The following is a 21,510-nucleotide window of genomic DNA, read 5'->3' as shown; positions in this document are numbered from 1 at the left end:
AGGCAGCAAAGGCTGCCTAGGTGAGAGGTCTTGCCAGGAAAGCACAACCTTATAGGTTTCCCTCAGATGTGAAGGACTTCGATGTAGTTTTTCTGCCATTTGCTAAAAGCTGGTGGTGGGGTACCTAACAATAACTGTCATTTAGTGAATACCTATTTTTGTCAGTCAACTACTAGACATTTTGTGCATACATTACTGCATTTAATCCACCAGCCCTGTAAAGCAGGTATTATTAAACCCATTTTACACATAACTTGTAAGCTAAGGTTGGCTTAAGCAGCTTTCCCTGGTCTCACAAGATGGAGCTGATTTATACCCAGGTCTTACCTAGGTTGATGAAAATATTTGATTTAATGACTTCCACAGAATTATTCCAAAGAGAAAGTTAATTCCTCACTGAAATAATTCAAGAAAATTTATAGCAGTACATTTTCCTGAATAAAAAATAGAACAATGATAGGCTTGCATAAGAAGGATTTAGTTTCCTTGGGGGCCAAGAATATTTTAAAATCCTTAACAAAACATAAAATACTTTTAAATCCATAGCCAGACATAATTTAAAATATTATGAAATTCCCAGCTAAACATATTACAGAGAGAGGCAGTATAGTGTTTAAGAGCATTTTCTCTAAAGCTCAACTCCCTTGGCTTAAATCCTGGCTCTGCCATTTCTTAATTGCATGACTTTTTGTGCTTCAGTTTTCTAATCTGTCAAATATAGGTAAGAATACCTAAGTCATAGGCTCATGGGAGTATTACATGAGACTTGCTACATATAAAAAGATCATGAGGCCGGGAGCGGTGGCTCACGCCTGTAATCCTAGCACTCTGGGAGGCCAAGGCGGGCGGATTGCTCGAGGTCAGGAGTTCGAAACCAGCCTGAGCAAGAGTGAGACCCCGTCTCTACTATAAATAGAAAGAAATTAATTGGCCAACTAATATATATATAAAATTAGCCGGGCATGGTGGCACATGCCTGTAGTCCCAGCTACTCGGGAGGCTGAGGCAGAAGGATTACTTGAGCCCAGGAGTTTGAGGTTGCTGTGAGCTAGGCTGACGCCACGGCACTCACTATAGCCTGGGCAACAAGCGAGACTCTGTCTCAAAAAAAAAAAAAAGATCATGGAAAATAGCACTCAATAAGCATTAACTATTATTAAATGCCACCTTTAGTTTTCCAATTTCCTTCACACACAAATTGACTCACCTAAACTCAATTGAGCATTGGATAAGGTGTAAGATTTGCCATTTTAGTGTAACAAATTATGTCTCTCTGCTTAATTCATTTTAAGTTTGTCACCTATGCTTCTGATTCTGTAGTGTGTATACTTTTTCCATTTTCCACTTTTTAAAAATGAATCTTTAGGGTTCATATAAGGTTCAAAATATCAAATAATGGTGCAAATATTGCTGTGTTGACAGAAGTATCAGTGTGGCCAAAATTAAACTATTGGCTGACAGGTGGCAGCAGTGGGCTACACTCAAACATTTACTTGTCAGCTGATGTATAGCAACTGGTTTAGGGAAGTTAATAAGTAATATATAAAAAGTGTAGTGCTTAGAAGTGAAACATCCAATTTTTTTAGCACTGGTAATAAAGTTTGAATTTATTAAAAGATACCTGATGTGACTGTCATTGTTTTTATGCACATGGAATAAGTCCTAGACTTTAAAATTGGAAGAATCCTTAATTTTGAACTCAGTTTTTTAAAATTACCAATTGTTGTTTCAACTTTATTATTAAATAAGATCCTGAAAATTGAAAATCTTTTCAAACATGAGTATGTTTACCCTGATTTTAGACATCCAAATTTGAGTTTTTCTTTTATCATCACATTCTGTCTTATTCACTGCTGAATCTCCATCACCTGACATTTAAGAGGGGCACTTAAGAATGTCTTTTGAATATTTGAACATAAAAATGTGCTTATTACTAGAAAGCGATCAACTCCAGAGTTTCTAAAACATGACCATGGAATATTAGCATGGAGAGACTGATGTTCCATTTTGTTCTACATATGGGTTGTGTTTTTTTCTCTTCTAGGGCTCATTTACATTTAAAAGGTGGGTAGATTGAAATTATCAAAAAGAAAAACTTATTAAAGGAAAAATTGATGACTTAAGTAATCCTAGCACTCTGGGAGGCCTAGGTGGGCGGATTGCTCGAGGTCAGGAGTTCGAAACTAGCCTGAGCAAGAGCAAGACCCCATCTCTACTATAAATAGAAAGAAATTAATTGGTCAACTAATATATATAGAAAAAATTAGCCGAGCATGGTGGCGCATGCCTGTAGTCCCAGCTACTCGGGAGGCTGAGGCAGAAGGATTGCTTGAGCCCAGGAGTTTGAGGTTGCTGTGAGCTAGGCTGATGCCACGGCACTCACTCTAGCCTGGGCAACAAAGTGAGACTCTGTCTCAAAAAAAAAAAAAAGTTGATGACTTAAGTTAATAGAGAAACAATGATTGAAATTTAAATCTGAGCTATGAGGAACTTTAAAATATCAATATTAATGCACTTATGTAATTTAATGAGACTAGTACTTTTACTCTGTTTATGGTGTTGGTATGAAGGACCTGGGTGTTTTTTCATATTTTCCTTTCCACTTTCTTTTGAAACAGTTTACATTTAATAAGGAGGAGACCTGTAAGCTTGTTTGTACAAAAACATACCATACAGAGAAAGCTGAAGACAAACAAAAGTTGGAATTCTTGAAAAAAAGCATGTTGTTGAATTATCAGCATCACTGGTAAGACATGGAGATTCTGGATTTGGGCCTTTATCCTTTTCAAGATGAAACCTGTTTCACTGACTGTATAAATTATTTGATTGACTGTATAAAATATAGCAAATTAATTTATTTCCTTTTTTTGTTACTAATGGAAGTAGCGTGAAGTAGTAACTTTTACTTGCCAGAGGATTATTAATTAAAGTTGGCAACATCATTTAAAATGTTTTAACAATGCTTACTGTGATATCTGGTACTTATTTTAGTACAAAGACCTGGTATATAGAGTACATCTTTTATTCACATACAAGCATACCTTGGAGATACTGCAGATTCAGTTCCAGACCATCGCAGTAAAGCGAGTCACACAAATTTTTTGGTTTCCCAGTACATACCAAAGTTGTGGTTACACTATACTGTAGTCCATTAAAGGTGCAATAGGATTATATCTAAAAAACAAAAAGTACACACTTTAATTAAAAAATACATTATTGCTAAAAAACACTGACACAGAGACATAAAATGAGCACATCCTGTTGGAAAAATGGTGCTGATAGACTTGCTCAATGCAGGGTTGCCATTAGGCTTCCATTTGTAAAAAACACAGTATCTGTGAAATGCACAGTAAAAAGTGGAGCACAATAAAATGAGATGTGCTGTTTTAACAGTAGCGTGTTTATGCTTTGGGTAAAGGACTTGGATCAGTCTTCTAGAGAAATACTGTTATTTTATACTTGTGAGCCATGAAAAAAATCACAGGAAAACAAAATTTAACTTTTCTTTGATAAATAGCATCTATTTCAAATAAAGTAGTTTTTGCTTAACCTTTTTTTTGCAAACATGATGTGACATTAACAAGTTCTGTACTAGTTAGTATCAAAATAAAAAAAAAACATTTAAAACTATTTTGTTTTTGTTTCCAAAGTATTATGTACTTATTATATAATATTCAAACATAGAATATTTTAGAAGACTCTCCAAATCCAGCCTTTGAAGTATAACTATCTAAGTAATTTTGCTTGCAAATGCCTATATCTATGTGGGGTCATAGTTCACATATGTTTTTGCCTCTTCTAGAAAGTGTAAGATGCTGGAGGTGGTGAATGGGAAGACTGCCTTCGTGTGTCTCCTTTTGGATGTTCATTCTATCAGTATATCAGATTGAACTGTTTGCCCACGCCCAGTGAGGTTAAGAGCCATGGATCTCAGCTTAGACCTGACCAAGTTCTGTGGCCTCCTGTTGCCCCCTGTCCCTTGGTTCAGATCTCTATGACATTTTATTTATAGAAGTATAATTAACTAGTTATCAAAGCACTTAAATTTTTTAGTGTCATAGAACCACTGGACTTTAGCTTATTGGACAGAAAGGGGTCATGAAGATACTTCAGACTAGTGAGTCCCAATCCTAGATCCCACCAATTTAGCAAAGGGGAATGAGGTGCTATTTTAAAAAATTCAGAATTCTGGCTGGGATTACTGGTAATCCCAGCATTTTGGGAGGCCAAAGCTACAGGAGGCCAGGAGTTTGAGACCACCCTGGGCAAGGTAGCAAGACCCCCATCTCTAAAAACAAAAATAAATCAAAATCCTAATGAATAGTATAAATTTACTAATGTTAAAACTACACAGAATGACTTAAATGCCAAGTTTTGTTGCTTTTGTCTACAATTTTCTGAGTGTATTATGGCAACATAGGTTATTCTATTCTGATCAGAAACTTCGGGAATGAATTTACTGGGAAATGAGTTATTAATAAACGAAACATTATGGGAGGCCGAGGCGGGTGGATTGCTCGAGGTCAGGAGTTCGAAACCACCCTGAGCGAGACCCCGTCCCTACTAAAAATAGAAAGAAATTAAAAATTGACCGACTTAAAATATATATACAAAAAATTAGCCGGGCATGGTGGCGCATGCCTGTAGTCCCAGCTACTTGGGAGGCTGAGGCAGGAGGATCGCTTGAGCCCAGGACTTTGAGGTTGCTGTGAGCTAGGCTGAAGCCACGGCACTCACTCTAGCCTGGGCAACAGAGTGAGACTCTGTCTCGAGAAAAAAAAAAAAGAAAGAAAATAAACGAAACATTGGTGGAAGTTTTTCACGTGGAGTCCTTGGAAGGTAGAGGGAAATAATGGAAAGGAATTCCTTTTTTTTTTGGTATAAATTTATGGGGTACATGTATAACTTTGTTACATGACTATATTGCATATTGATGAAGTCAAGGCTTTTAGGGTATCCATCACTGGAATATCGTACATTGTACCTATTAAGTAATTCCTCTGAACAAAGTTCTTCATGATAAAAAGTTGAGACTAGTTATTCAGCCTTTATCCTTGTGAGTCCTTCTTTATCAGATTGGAAATACGATTTTTAAATTCTTTGGTGTTAGAAATTCAAATAAATACTACTCCTGACTTATGAAGGCAGTAATTGAAAATGATACTTTATATTTTCTTAAATGTATTTAGAAGGGTTTGTTGAGTTTTTCTTAATGCTTTCTACTACCAGAAAAAGGCTACTTTGTGAATATAAATCATTATATAAATGATACATTTGGGATATTGGCTTTTAAAAAACCTAAATTGCCCCTTCATTCTTTATTTTGGTACTAGCACTATAATTTTTATATAGTACTTTCTCTGAATGATAGCATAATGATACTATATATTACTTAATATATATGTTCATTAATTGAACTTTATTCTCTATCTAAAAAATTAAAGCAATTAACTGATTCTTTAGGCCTCTAGAAAATCTGAATTATTTATTTTATTTTGCATTGTCTTTATGCTTCTAATATTTTATAGTCTTTTCATTGGAACTACTAGCCTGCTGGTTATAATAATAAGTGGCTTAACAGTATAGGTGGTTCTAAAGCTTCGTACATTGGGTACTATTAAATAGCATTTAAATGTGACGAGGCATGTTTTATTGGGTCATTAATGTACACCTTGGGTGAATATAGAATCATAGTTTTACTTCCTAAGGCATACATTAATTAACAAATAAAACATGCCCTGGAGTGTTGTCTTATGACTGTAATATAGCTAGTATATTTTGAGTAATTTTTTTTATTTGTATCCTGCAGTGTACTCTGGGCATAGGGGACCACATACTTGGACTTTAATGTAGTTATACAATGTCACAGAACTTTTTTAGTTCTGTCTTTAAAAAAAAAAACGGGGGGGACCTCCCCCTTTTAAAAAAAAAAGTGGAAACCCACTGTAAAACTTGAAAGATTTAGCTCTCTAGCTTGATAGCAGTATTTGTTTTAGAAATAACATGGATTTACAATTTTTACAGAATTTTTGTACTATAATTTCACTTTTTTGCTTGGCCCTGTATGTGAATATTTTCCTGTATCTTGCAGTTATATCCATTTCCTTTTTATTGCATTACCTAGGTAATAAAAGACATTTGTTTCTATATTCTTCAATAAATTATTCCTGAGGAACTAGGCATATTGCTTTGTACCTATTTAGGGCTTTGAGTGTTCTACTAAAAGTAAATTATACTGAAGTGTCTAGATAATATTGTTAAATTAGCAATTGCAGTAATTTATAAAACTCCCTTTTCCAACATACATTTATAGTTTAAAGAAAGCTATACAGTTTTGTTGTTGTTATTTAAGGCTAATCAAGTGAAGCAGTAGGAGTGGAGAAGGAACAAAGAAATCTGTAACTGGTTATGATCAATTGGTTGTAAGCACCACTGCACTCGGACCAGCCTGTAAAGTGTTTTCCTCACTATAGTGGATCAGATACTAACATAATGTCATTACTTATGAAATGCCACATTTCATTACATTCTTTGTGGGTTTTGGAATCATAAGGCATTCATACATTTAAATTTTACAAAATGATGACACTGATTTGGGAAGTAATTCTTAGATATGTTTGGTGAGTTCTCTTTTAACTTGGCTTTTATTTCTCTGCATAGGATTGTGGATAATATGCCTGTAACATGGTGTTACGATGTTGAAGACAGTCAGAGGTTTTGTAATCCTGGATTTCCTATTGGTTGTTATATTACAGATAAAGGCCATGCAAAAGATGCTTGCGTTATTAATGTAAGTTCATGATAAACTGTATGTTGCTTTTTGAAACATGGCTTTTTTTGATAGAAGAATTCAGTCTTTTTACATGGACAAAAATTGTTATATTTTTGAATCTCAGTACAGGTCAGATGTTCTGAATACAACTACCTAGTTGGATCTTAAACTTAAGCCAGATTAATAATGTTTAAATCAAACTCTAGAAATTGAAATAATTCAGTTTCAGTTCAACATTTACTGAAAGTGTCTGATGTATGTTAAATGCTGTGCTAAGGGTTAGGACTTTGTTCTAACTCTACTAAGTTAGATTCAGGCCAGGCGCCATGGCTTGTACCTATAGTCCTAGCACTCTGGGAAGCAGAAACAGGAGGATTACTTGCCCTCAGGAGTTCAAGACCAGCCTGAGCAAGAGGGAGACCCTGTCTCTACTAAACATAGAAAAATTAGGCAGGTGTCATGACATGCGTCTATACTCCCAGCTACCTAGGAGGCTAAGGTAAGAAGATTACTTGATCCCAGGAGTTTGAGTTTGCAGTAAGTTATGATGATGCCACTAATTCTACCCAGGACGACAGAGCTAGACTCTTGTCTCAAAAAAAAAAAAAAAAAAGTTAGATTCATAAATCTTATATGTAAAAAAATGTAGAGTGGAGTGTCAGAAAGAATTCATCATAAGTTAATGAAATTTGTACTGCACAAGTTCGATATTATTCCCTTTTTAAGTTCTATCTGTCTTTGAGCCATTCTTTTATATTTAAAAATAGATTCATCAGGCCGGGCATGGTGGCTCACGCCTGTAATCCTAGCTCTCTGGGAGGCCGAGACGGGCGGATTGCTCAAGGTCAGGAGTTCGAAACCAGCCTGAGCAAGAGCGAGACCTCGTCTCTACTATAAATAGAAAGAAAATTAATTGGCCAACTAATATATATAGAAAAAATTAGCCGGGCATGGTGGCGCATGCCTGTAGTCCCAGCTACTCGGGAGGCTGAGGCAGGAGGATCGCTTGAGCCCAGGAGTTTGAAGTTGCTGAGAGCTAGGCTGACGCCACGGCACTCTAGCCTGGGCAACAAGTGAGACTCTGTCTCAAAAAAAAAAAAAAAAAAAAATAGATTCATCAAATGGAGACATTAACATAGAAGGTAATTAGAACTAAGTAGGGATAAAAATAAATTTTGTGTAATCAGGTCAACCTGATTTAATCTCTTAATGGATATATAGTCTGATAGAAGTTAGCATGAGCTTTTGTGAAAGTTGATCAGAGATACTTGAATAATTTAGGCTATTGGTTTAGTCCCATGTTAAAAACTTCCAGGGAAGAAAAGCATTTAAATGTATAAGATTTAGCATGCTCATAACACAATAACATATTTTAAATTTTATTTTAAGTGAAAAGCTAGAAAATATTAATGGTCTTTTGAAGGGGTACTTAATAATAAAATTTTATGTAAAAGTTAAAACTTTTAGAAGTATGTACCTTCTCCAATTAATTTTTGGCTTAAAGAATTTAAGTTTAAAACATAAACATGTTAATGGGGAAGGGTTAAAATTCTGTTCAAATTTAAATTTTCTTGTAGCCCATTTTAAAGTTTCATGTTTTGATTCTCTTATAGCCAGTTTTCTACCTTTAACTTTAAGTTCTGTTCCACAGTCAGAATTCCATGAAAGAGATACATTTTATATCTTCAACCATGTTGACATCAAAATACACTATCATGTTGTTGAAACTGGGTCCATGGGAGCAAGATTAGTGGCTGCTAAACTTGAACCAAAAAGGTAATCATATTACTAGATAAAAAGTAAATAAATATGAGTGAAGTTTAGGTCCAAAGCATAAGTGTTTGGAGCCCAGTTAACTTATTACTTAATCAGTATTCTGGCATTTCAGGATTGATTTTACTAAAACTACCCTTAGCATGATTTGTTATCAAGTTATGGGTTTTCCAGAGAAACCATACAGATAATTATTTTCCTGTGATGGCAAGCAGTCAAGCCACGATACCTTTTTGTTTTGATTTTCAGTCGGGAAGTTTTGACAGCTTTTCCATTTGTCAGCAGGGAATGGAGACGACTAGTGGTTGGGATAGTGGTCCTCTTCACAGTGAAGGGAGCATTGCCTCAGATGTTTGCAGCTTTCTGCTGTTCCAAGGCCCAAATGAGCTGATTAGTGCTGTAATTTCTAAAGCCTCCATGCAGGGTTAGAAACCAATACATGACAAGCCATTGGAAGAAATATCTCTTCAAGTTGTCTAGTTTTTTTTTAGCATGAAAGTACATATCAGTTATTAGTGAGATCCTTTTTTAATTGAATATTCCATTTTTTCCATGACTTTTCCTACCATTTGAACTAGCCAGTTTCTGATGTACTGGTGGTAAAGAAATGCATGCTCTAATAAGATGGCAGTTCATTTAAACCACCTCCGTGTTTTTTTTTTCCCCTAAGATTATTTAAGTGCTCTTCAAGTATAATGTTTTCAACAGTTTGTTTGTAATTATAAGTAATAATTTTATATACATACTCATCACTAAGCCCATTATATTAAGTAAATATTTATGCTATTAAATGTGGCATGAATAATTTCACCTTTGTCAGCAGCATTGTGAAATATGTACAAAATCTCTAACCTTTACTTCACCCCATTTTTTTTTAAAACTGTACTTTATCAGCATCTTGCCGAAATGTTTCTTCCCACAGCTTCAAACATACCCATATAGATAAACCAGACTGCTCTGGACCTCCCATGGATATAAGTAACAAGGCTTCTGGAGAGATCAAAATTGCCTATACTTACTCTGTTAGTTTTGAGGTGAGTTTGCTTTTATCTTTAGTATAACTTAGAAATTTATTTTAAATTTGTACTACTTAAACTAATTAAAAACATTAATGAGGTTAAGCTTCTCAAATAAATAAGTTATTAATGAGCTGAGTTTTAGAATTGTTAATGTACCAAGCAACATAATCAGTTTCAAGACTAAGTCTTAGTTTAAATCACAAGATACAGGAAATTGGAGATGTGAGCCTGATTTAGTGTTAAACATAAAAGATACACATAAAACAAAAGGTAGAATATAGGCATAGAGGATACTATGGAAACGTCAGAGATACACTCAGAAAGCATTTGGGAAAACATCATTTTAAAAATCAGGTTTTGAGTATGAACTTAAATAGGGAGTTTCATGTTGGTAGATTATCTTAGGAAGTTAAAGGGAATGTTTTTATTAGCAAAGAAATTTCTTAGGAAATTAAAAGTTCATTGTTAGAATCTTAGGCAGTTTTCCACCTCTATTTTTTAAAAACTCCTTTGACAATCCAATATAGTCGTAATGTTTAATATCCCCATATGATGTTTCCTTTTGCAAGTCTAGCACAGTAGACAGTATATATTCCTATATATTAAGAGCTTAGTATGGGTGACAACTGCCAGATGCTCAGTGTGCCTGCTATGACTTTGTGGTCTGGCTAGCTGTGCCCTAGGCATAAAGAATAAACTATTCAATTATTTTCTAAAAACAAATATAGCTCTAAATTTTAACATCTAAAATAAACATTTATTAGTTATAATTTAAAGCAAGATGTTTAAAAACATAAGTATGTCAGTATTATTAGGAATTCTTAGGTTTTTTTTTAAATTTGTTGCTTAATCTCATTCTGATTTCCCCTAGACTTGAGTAAATCTGAAACTCCCTGATTCTCAGGACTAACCAAAGTTAATGATAATTAAAAATTGCTGTTGTTGACTGAATAGAGGCAAGCTATGGATGAGAATTTTTGGATTTTTAATGTTTTGTCAGTAGGTGCTTATTTAAAGAGATTTTTTTCCTCCCCTTCCCTCCCCACCAGGAAGATAAAAATATCAGATGGGCATCTAGATGGGACTATATTCTGGAGTCTATGCCTCATACTCACATTCAGTGGTTTAGGTAAGACAGCAGAGTTAGTCTGCTTTTTGCTTTCTACTTTTTCTACCCTTCATCCCTTTGGACATCTCATTTATTCTCTAATCTTCTCCAGTTTATTCAAAAGTCTGGACTTGGGTACAAATCCTAGCTTTAAGTTACTGGTTTTGAGTCAGGGCAGGTCACTCAATTTCTTACAGTCCATCTCTTGATTTAGAAATACTCACCTCATGGGATTGTTCTGAGCATAAAAGGACATAATGGAACAGAGCATTTGAGGACAGTACCTGGCATGTAAGAGTGCTCAATAAATAGAAGCTTCTGTTGTTATTATGACTATTTATATATTATTTTCCTCTTCAAACCATTATTTAAAACTTTTATCTAAAAAGCTGTTCATGGTGCCAATAACCCTCCTTTTCCTATTTTGCTGACTAGTCTTTTTGACACTCACTAATTTACTGAGTAAATTTGTTCTTCAGTAAATTTCTTGAGGGTACAAGCCAGTTCTTTGTTGGTTCCTTGCACTTGTGCTACAATGTTTTGGGCACAGTAGTTATTTAATAATGTTGAACATGGACAAAAAATTTTAGTTCTAAACAGACTATAAAATGATAAATATATAAAATTATATATCTACTAGAAGGAAACCTAAAAAATACAGTTCATTGAATTTATTGGATTTCAGGTAGTTTTGTTTTGTTTTGTTTTTTTTATTTATTTATTTTTATTCTACTTTCCATTTTGCAGATGAAGATTTCAGGTAGTTTTAATTTTGATTAATGATGTGTTAATGTGATTTAATAAACAGTTTAAAAAAGAGTTTCACTATTCCTAATATTAAGCTATAGATCAATCATGACATGCTTATTTCTACAGCATAATGAATTCCCTGGTTATTGTCCTCTTCTTATCTGGAATGGTAGCTATGATTATGTTACGGACACTGCACAAAGATATTGCCAGATACAATCAGATGGATTCTACGGTGAGTGGAAACATTTCAACTGGTCTTTGGTCTGCCAAGGATAGTCTTTAAAATTTCATCACAACATTCAGAGCTGAACTGTTCACAGCTACATCTGTCAATAGACCGGTGCAGGTGGGTGATAGGTACACAGCTACAGCTTGTTGTCTCTCCTCACCATGTGCTGTCACCTCTGCCAGATTCCCTAGCTCTAATGTATACCCAGTTTGTGAAACAGAAAAACTGAATGGAAAACTCCCCAGCAATTTTTGTGTATGTGTTTTAATGTTTTTAAATTAATCCTAACTGAATTTTTATCATTTCAATCTTTTGGTATATTCAAAGTAATTTAATGTCCCAGCCTTATTTATTCTCAAGCATTTAAATTGCCTAATGTTATACATTTCTTACATTTTCATTTCAGCAGCACAATAACAAAATTTTCATAAGATTCATAGTAATTTGTAATAAATGCAAAAAATTCAGATTTTCATTGTTTTTTCTTCCCTAGCTTCTTCAGCTCTCCCTTCCTCTGCCACCTTTCTATCCTGTTCTAATTGGAAAAAGAACATGTCAATATTTATAAGCTTTTAACATTTCTCTATAGTCTCTTTTTTAAAAGTAATTTCAAAATACTCTGTTCATAATTGGCTTTTCCAAATAATTGCTGGTAGTAGAGTTTTTTCTTAACTTGCACCGTGTCACCGTATGGCATATGGGCCAGTGGCACCCCTGCCTCCACTCCTGCTCCCAGTCTTGTCCTCCCTTCAGTCTTTTAGCACAACAGTCAGAGTGAATCTGCTCAAACAGAAGTCAGATCATCTCACACCTGAGCACGGCCCTGCAGGGACTTCCCTTTCCCTCAGGGTGAAAGTCAAAGTCTTTACAATGGCCCATAAGGCCCTGCATTACCTCAGTGCTCTGCTCCAATAGGTACATGTTCCCACATCAGAGCTTTCACGCTCACTGTTCTCTCTGCTTAGAGTGTTCATCCCTCAGAGGTTTACTTGGCTAGGTCCGGTACCTCCTGCAGCTTTACTGAAATGTGAGCTTTCCGTTGAGAGCTTCCCCACCATCCCACGTAAAATTACATCCTCTCCTACACACACATTCATGCTTCCTGTTTTTTCTCTGTAGCACTTACTACTGTCTAATATACTGTGACTTTTCTCTCACTTATTTTAGTTTGCCTTCCCAATGAGAATCTGTACTCATAAGAGCAGGGATTTTTTTGGTAACCCTCACTGTAGTATCTCTGGTGTTTTAAACATTGCCAAGCTTATAGCAATAAATGTTTGTTGAATGAATGAATAAGTCAATTCTTAATGTATCAGACTTGTTGATAGATTGCTGGGTTCATAGTAGGTAACACAGGTATCCGAGGACTCCCCTGGTCTAACCCACCACCCAAAAAAAATGAGCCAAGGCCAGAGCAGGAAATAGAATGCAAGCCTGAGAGGTTGAGGTCCCCTGTGGGTCAGTGCTGTTTTCAAGTTCTTAACCAGTTGGAAGGCCAACCCTTGGGTCAGCAGCAAGGAGCTGAACCTCAGTCTCATCCTGAAGTATCCCTGGATTCTGAAAGTGTGGCCAAAATGATTCCAGGTTAGTGAGTGCTTCTTATTCTTGGCAGAATCAAGTAGAAATCCAATGGAAGAAAGTCTAGCACATTTAGATTCACAGGATTTTTCCAATCTAAGATCAACAAAATGTGAGCTATTAGAAATTTACAAAAATTTACAATAAACAACAGATTTAGGACTCCAAAGATTTCTGATACTGGAATTATTAGTCTCAGAATATAAAATATATGAAAAAGTAACAGCTGAGAATTTTTCAGAACAGTTGAAATATAAGAATTTATAGATAAAGAAAACACAGTATATCCCAAGCTGAATAAATAAAAAGAAATCCACATCCAGATCATTCGTGGTGAAACCATAGAACCTTAGAGAAAGGAGAAGATCTTAGAATCACCCAGAGGGGAAAAAAAGACTGAGCAACTGCAAAGGTAAAACAATTAGACTGACGGTGGGGTCTCAAAGATAAAATATTATTAAATTGGTGAGAGAAATTAACTAGTTACATAGAATTGTGTACCAAGAGAAGCTGTGTCTTGATGAAGGTGAAATACCTTTTACAGGTAAATAAAAACAATTGATCACAAATAGGCCTTCACTGAAGGAATTTATAGAAATACTTTAGCAGAAAATAGTCTTAATTCTGCCCATGGGAACAGGTGGGCATTGGAGATGGGGCCACTGAGTAAAATTTAAAAAAACAATACTTTAGCAGACAATAAATAAATAAGTGAAGCCAATCCTAAAGGGAGATTTAGAAGGATTGGTGAACTAAGAAATTCTAAGTAAACACTTTCCAAATGTAATAATGAGTCTAAGTTTTTGAAGTTAACAAAGGTATATCAATAGGGAAAAAACAAAAGCCAGGTGTGGTGGCCTGTGCCTGTAGTCCTAGCTACTATAAGGTAAAAAAGACAAATGTGTAACCAGGGAAAAATATTAAAATCATAAAATCATTAAGAAAACAGGCAACAGCCTAGTAAGAAACTGAGCAAAGTACATGAAAAGAGAGTCTGTAAAAAAGAAAATATAAGGCCGGGTGCTGTGGTTCATGCCTGTAATCCTAGCAATCTGGGAGGCCGAGGCGGGCAGATCGCTCAAGGTCAGGAGTTGGAAACCAGCCTGTGCAAGAGCGAGACCCCGTCTCTACTAAAAAAAAAAAATAGAAATTAATTGGCCAACTAAAAATACACAGAAAAAATTAGCTGGGCATGGTGGCGCGTGCCTGTAGTCCCAGCTCCTAGGGAGGCTGAGGCAGAGGATTGCTTGAGCCCAGGAGTTTGAGGTTGCTGTGAGCTAGGTTGACACCACAGCACTCTAGTCTCACTCTAGTGAGACTCTGTCTCAAAAATAGATAGATACATAGATAGATAATACAAATGGTTCTTAAATATATATAAAAAAGGGACATTATTCATAATAAGAGAAATGCAAGTTAAAACTGCAGTGCAATATTGTTTGCTCATCTGGTACTTTGGCAGAAATCATGAGATGAGCCTGTTGGAGGGATTGAGGACATGAGCACTTTGATGCCTAGTGTTTGACAATGTGAAGTGGTATAACCTATCGGAAGCAATTTGGCTTTGGAGATTGTAGAAACTGGAGAGAAGTCAGTGAATGACCCCGGGTTTCTGCTCTAAGCCACCTTGTTAGTTTAAAGGATCCCTCTGGCTGCTGTATTGAGGATCAGCTAAATGGGGCACAGATAGGAATAGACCCATTCAGTGTGTACTGCAGTAGCAGTAGTAGGTAAGATGTGATGGTGGGTGGGTGTCCTGTGGATATGTTTTGGTGGTAGAGTATATCTCTGTATAGAGTATAGATCCCTTAAAGGGTTGTATGTGAGGTGTGAAAAGAAGGAAGAACCATGGATGGCTCCAGGTTTGGGGGACTAAGCAGCTACAAGGATGGAGTGCTTATCTACTGGAGTCTGCAGGAAGAGCAGATGTAGGTGGGGAGAGAGAATCAAGAATTCAGTTGTGGATGATTCTATTCAAGATGTCTGTTATACAACCAAGTGGAGCTGTTGATTGGGTACTTTGTATATGTCTGGAAATCATGGATACATTTTGGTCTGATGGTGCAAGTTTATTACTATGTTTACAGCTATCATTACTGTACTAGCAAAGTATATAATACCATTTGCTTATTTTGGAGATTAATTAATGTAGATTAAAAAGGATGACCGGGCGCGGTGGCTCAAGCCTGTAATCCTAGCACTCTGGGAGGCCGAGGCGGGCTGATTGCTCGAGGTCAGGAGTTCGAAACCAGCCTGAGCAAGAGCAAGACCCCGTCTCTACTATAAATAGAAAGAAATTAATTGGCCAACTAATATATATATGTAAAATTAGCCGGGCATGGTGGCACATGCCTGTAGTCCCAGCTACTCGGGAGGCTGAGGCAGAAGGATTGCTTGAGCCCAGGAGTTTGAGGTTGCTGTGAGCTAGGCTGACGCCACGGCACTCACTCTAGCCTGGGCAACAAGCGAGACTCTGTCTCAAAAAAAAAAAAAAAAAAAAAAGGATGGCATGTCTTTAAAAATTAGGTCATCAAGTTGGTTCACAAAATTTGACTTAAGAGTAGAACTAGGTAGGGATCACGTTGTTTTTGTAGCTTTCTCAGTAACTGTATTTATAGACCTTAATACAGTCTTTTAAAAACAGTTCAAGAAAGCTGTAGAAAACTCTGTGAGTCAAGCTCTATTCTTCAAAATTGAAATATATATTAACATAAGCTTTTTGGGTTTTGTTGTTTTTGAGACAGGGTCTCACTCTGTTGCCCGGGGCTAGAGTACAGTGCAGCTCACTGCAGCCTCAAACTCTAGTGATCCTCCTGCCTCAGAGGATCCTGGACTCTAGTGATCCTCCTGCCTCAGCCTCCCAAGTAGCTGAGGCTATAGGTACATGCCACGATGCCCAGCTGATTTTTCTATTTTTAGTAGAGATGGGGTCTTGCTCTTGCTCAGGCTGGTCTTGAACTCCTAAGCTCAAGCAATCCTCCCACCTTGGCCTCCCAGAGTGCTAAGATTACAGGCGTGAGCCACTGCACCCAGCCTATAAGGTTTTTTTAAATGTTTTTAACTACCAGCACACTCAACAGTGAACAAACTGTCTGGTTGTCTCAGTGATGCCATATGACAACTGAATTGATTTCATTCTTTTTTTAGGAGGATGCCCAGGAAGAATTTGGCTGGAAACTAGTTCATGGTGATATATTCCGTCCTCCAAGAAAAGGGATGCTGCTGTCAGTCTTTCTAGGATCTGGGACACAGATTTTAATTATGACTTTTGTGACACTATGTAAGTATTAAGGAAAATTGAAAAGTAGAAAATACTTTTTCTAAATATTGTAATTATTTGAAGACCAGTTTTCCTAAGTGGGTGGTAGCTAGGTAAGATTGTTTCCAAGAGTCCTTTTTTGGCTCTCAAAATCTGGATGCTTTGGCCCTAAGTGACTTGGGGAAGGGTTAGCTGCACTCAAAGGCTGACGCTTGATGTCTCCCTTCAGCTCTGTGGAGACCAAGCTTTTCTTGTGGTAGCACTGGGCTAGAGGTGAGTAGGTCACTCAGGTGAGTAGTCACTCAGGTTGACTCTTCCTTCTACCCAGCCTTCAGGGGAAGGAGCAGTCTGGTTAGGATTCCTAGACATTCTTGGCTTCTGCTGAGGGAAGAGAGAAGGGAAAGGGTGGGGCAGGAAGCTCTCTGTAGACCTTTTTCATCTGGGGAGGATTCTAGCAATGTTTAGGAAAGATCTAGACAAAGAGTGTCTCTTCTTTGTGCCACCTGAACATCTTCAGAAATTTTATTATGTACGCTTTTGTCAGTTAGGACAATCTGGTTTTTTTGTTGTTTATTTTTTTAAATCGACGTTTCTTAGGTATTGATCAGCTACAGGGGTGATTCTGAGGCTACTGTCTAGGGTAGGGGTCCTCAAACTTTTTAAACAGGGGGCCAGTTCACTGCCCCTCAGACTTTTGGAGGGCCGGACTATAGTTTAAAAAAAACAATGAACAAATTCCTATTCACACTGCACGTATCTTATTTTGAAGTAAAAAAACAAACAGGCAAAAACACCCGCGTGTGGCCCACAAGCCATAGTTTGAGGACACCTGGTCTAGGGATACATTAATTCCACAGTCTTCCAGTTTGCCTCATTGTGAGAGGAAGAAAAAGTTTATAAATAGAATTTGATAAATTACAGGTTTATTTTTCATATTTTTCTTTATTAATGTCTGCTACTGATAAGTGGTAGCAAATGGATATTATTGGAAGAATTGAGAAATAGCTGGCTGGCCTTTTAATAATTTCCTTAGTGAACATTTATTCTTATTTGATTGTGCCTTAAATACGTAACACTATAGTCAGGTACTGTTAGTAAAATTCTTCCAAATTTTTATGATAAAATTAACTATATGAATACCTTGCAAAGAGCATTATTATTATTATTATTATTACTCCCAAACATCTGGCACCTGAATAAGTTTGGGAAGCACCGATTCACACATTTGGGCTCAATTTAAAGACTAATAATTAGAACATCTTTTTTCAATCTAATAACTTAAGGAGATACAGCTTTGATAGGTAGGGCTAGAATTTGTAAATATATCATACTGAAGAGGGTAGGTCAGGAGAAGGTATCATAAAAGAGGTTTGGACAGAGGCTAATGTGAAGGCAGTAGATGCCATAGAGCCATAGTGGACTTAGAGCAGGATGGATACTTGAAGATAAAAATCTGCTTTAAAATTCTGGCCGGGCATGGTGGCTCACGCCTGTAATCCTAGCACTCTGGGAGGCCAAGGTGGGCGGATTGCTCGAGGTCAGGAGTTAAAAACCAGCCTGAGCGAGACTCCGTCTTTACTATAAATAGAAAGAAATTAATTGACCATCTAAAATATATATACAAAAAATTAGCCGGGCATGGTGGCTCATGCCTGAAGTCCCAGCTACCTGGGAGGCTGACCAGTAGGATCCCTTGAGCCCAGGGGATTGAGGTTGCTGTAAGCTAGGCTGATGCCACGGCCCTCACTCTAGCCTGGGCAACAAAGTGAGACTCTGTCTCAAAAAAAATTTTTTTTATCAGGAGCTGCTTTCTGCCACAGTCTGGTTTTTGTTGGGGTCAGCTAGAAAGTGAACTTATAAAGAGGAAAGTTGAGAGAGCCTAGGATAGGAGATAATAGGAATGATTTTCCTTAAGTCCTCAAATATGAACTTCCTACTTAAGGGCAGTCCATTTCTCAGGCTGGGGGAGAAGGGAATTGCATCTTAGCTGAAGTCCTGGTAGGTCTTGTAAAGCTACCGTGATCTGTTTCCTGCTGATTATGGTGCTAGTCAGAGGTGTGCGCCCTGTGTATGCTTGGTCATGCATGCTTTGAGGAAAACAATGGGGATTTTCTTGCTGCTGGGATTAGAAAGCCACTTGAAACTCTTTTGGGCACTGTCTTACTAGCCTTGAGATTCTGAGCATGTCATAACTTCTGAGCCCCAGCAGAAAGCTGGGAGTCTCTATAAATATAAGGTGACATTTTTATTCTCATTAGTAGGAAGAGTTATATAGGGAAGAGCAAACAAAGCTGAACAACTGAATAAGGGTTGAGGCCAGAGTTACCCTGAGTCATTGACCAGGCCCCCTTCAATAATTGGTTTTTGAAAAGCTAATGGTACTATGAAATCTTTTCTCCCCTGGTTTGCTGTTTGATTAGATTCTTTCTTATCTCTTAAGTTTGAGTGTTGTAGGGTTTGTTTTTTTTTAACCACCAGAGCCAGAGAACCCAGTATTTTTAAATGAAACAAAAGCAGGAATATTTCATAGTGGGAATATTTTTATTTGTGTTAGTTTTAAAAGCTGTACTTGAATCTCAGAAATGCTGAGTGCACTCTTTTTTTTTTTTGAGACAGAGTCTCGCTGCTTTGTTGCCCAGGCTAGAGTGAGTGCCGTGGCGTCAGCCTAGCTCACAGCAACCTCAAACTCCTGGGCTCGAGTGATCCTTCTGCCTCAGCCTCCCGGGTAGCTGGGACTACAGGCATGCGCCACCATGCCCGGCTAATTTTTTATATATATATATCAGTTGGCCAATTAGTTTTCTTTCTATTTATAGTAGAGACGGGGTCTCGCTCTTGCTCAGGCTGGTTTTGAACTCCTGACCTTGAGCAATCCGCCCGCCTCGGCCTCCCAAGAGCTAGGATTACAGGCGTGAGCCACAGCGCCCGGCCTGAGTGCACTCTTGAGCATCCAGACAGCCTCTCTAATCACAGGAAAGATGAGGTCTTATGGATTCTAACAAGAAACTTCCAAAGTGGATTTTGCGTTATGTATGATCATATTGATGCAGTACATCACATATTACTGAATATAGCTGCATGGTAGGATAGTGCATGTTTTTCATGAAGTCATATTTGTCATCTTGTTTAAAAAATGAGAGGGTTCCTCTATCATTTCACAACAAAGGAAACAGGTAATAACATTTATAACCTTTCATGTTCTAGTTTTTGCTTGCCTGGGATTTTTGTCACCTGCCAACCGAGGAGCGCTAATGACATGTGCTGTGGTCCTGTGGGTGCTGCTGGGCACCCCTGCAGGCTATGTTGCCGCCAGATTCTATAAGTGTAAGTAAGAGCCACTGTGACGGGTCGTCAGATCAGGAATCAACTGCTGCAATGGTGGGTTTGAGCTGGGTGTCAGATAGGCTGCTCTGTGAGCAGCATGTCTTTAGGGGCCTGTCCCTAGTTAAAAGGAGGCTGGCTAGTGATTTCTTTTGTGATGTGAATGACTGTCCCTAGGTTTATTTGCTCAGAAATGCTTAGACAGTGAAATAAGCAAATGAGGAGCCTCTTACCCACCACTGCCTCATTACTTTGTCTTTTAAGCTTTGTCTTAACAAGTTGGGCTGAACAACTTAGAATTGTTGCAGTGACAGAAGCATATTCAGACTAATACAAGGAAAAAGTATACAAATTTGGGTGTCCCATTTGTTACATATGAAAGGCTATACTTATATTGTATCAATTTAATATATATAAAAATAAAAAGACTGTAAACTAAGATCTCACTATTTTAGAGAGCCCTAAAGTAAGTTGCTTTTGTAATATCATTGGTATAGAAGTAATGTCTTGCTTTCTAGAAGTAAAATAAAGTTCAGTGAAAGAATGGGTCAGGGCCACAGCATAAGGCTGAGATGTGACGAGGTGACTTAGAAAGCAGCTCAGCAAAGTCAGCGAGTGCCAGAGTTGGCCTGCTTAGGAACTCCAAAGCCCTTCTGGGATTTACAGTGATTCTCTGAGGTCTTTTTGATATGAAAAATGTTTGAGGTGATACACGGGAGGGTTACATGGGCAATGTTAAGGTGGGATTAGGTATCTCAACCCCAAGTAGAATGTTAGCTAGACTTTGCCAGACACAGTTCTCTTCTGAGTATGTGAACTCCCATATGTATATGTGTTTAGATGTGTTTTAATTTCTGTCAATTTTGTCAAGTTCTTTTTTTTTTTTTCTTTCATCCTTTACTAAAGGACATAGGTTTAGGGTGGTCATATGTATTGTAATGCGTTTGAGATGCCAGTCAGACCCTTATCTTCCACCAGATTTCAGCCACACTGGCTTTCTGTCAGTTCTTCAGCCAGGGTGTATTCCTTCCCACCTGACTCCCATGCCCTGTGCCCATACACGCCCTGGACCACCTCCAGGCCACACCTCTCCATGCTTCAGGTCTCCCAGGCACAGATCAAGTAGCGTGATCATTAGCAGAACATTACTGAGAGGTGCTGCCACATGGCTCCATCACAAAAATATTTTATAGAGTCATTTCTAATGTTTCAAAAAGTATTATTTTAATTTTGATTGGAGTTGTATTAAACCCAGAATTAATCATTTCACAACAGTCTCTTTATCAATAACACTGTGAATTCAAATCATATGTGTATGATTTTATATATAGTTTTGTCATTTTCTTTTAGGGCAAGTGGCCCTTAAACTTGCTTATAAAACTATGTTAAAACTTTTTTAAAAATCAAAGCTGTTCTCACATCTCAGCCAGTTTTATCTCCGACTTTTAAACTAGGAGCAGAGGAATACTTTCATTTTTTACTCTAAATCCTTCAGTATTTGATTTTTTTAAGTAAAAAAGAAAAAAATTAGAGAGGAGCAAAGGAGAGTGAAAAAGCTATAAGCAAATATGTTCTGTCAAATGGCCATAATCCTTCTACTCTTCTTAGTTGCCTGATCCCACTTATCTCCCCAGTTCCCACCAGAAAGCACAATGCTAGAGGAACCCTGAAGATTCAGGCTACCATAGTGGACATTTA

The 21,510-nt window shown here is 37.2% G+C and overlaps 1 protein-coding gene across 2 annotated transcripts in view; it reads left to right on the top strand.

Annotated features, from left to right (window-relative positions):
• The window catches only part of TM9SF2 (transmembrane 9 superfamily member 2), a 60,203-nt gene that overhangs the window by 23,061 nt on the left and 15,632 nt on the right, over positions 1-21,510 (top strand). For both annotated transcript variants that reach the window (XM_012751984.3, XM_076009310.1), the window contains exons 4-11: positions 2,619-2,746; positions 6,661-6,790; positions 8,424-8,548; positions 9,468-9,579; positions 10,614-10,693; positions 11,549-11,657; positions 16,380-16,512; positions 19,696-19,815. In XM_012751984.3, coding sequence (XP_012607438.1) covers positions 2,619-2,746; positions 6,661-6,790; positions 8,424-8,548; positions 9,468-9,579; positions 10,614-10,693; positions 11,549-11,657; positions 16,380-16,512; positions 19,696-19,815 — 937 coding nt within the window. The remainder of the gene's footprint in view (positions 1-2,618; positions 2,747-6,660; positions 6,791-8,423; positions 8,549-9,467; positions 9,580-10,613; positions 10,694-11,548; positions 11,658-16,379; positions 16,513-19,695; positions 19,816-21,510) is intronic.

Source organism: Microcebus murinus, chromosome 13, assembly GCF_040939455.1.
Source record: "Microcebus murinus isolate Inina chromosome 13, M.murinus_Inina_mat1.0, whole genome shotgun sequence".
Lineage (NCBI taxonomy): Eukaryota > Metazoa > Chordata > Mammalia > Primates > Cheirogaleidae > Microcebus > Microcebus murinus.
The sequence above is the reverse complement of the archived record's forward strand: the minus strand, read 5'-3'. Positions and strand labels throughout refer to the sequence as shown.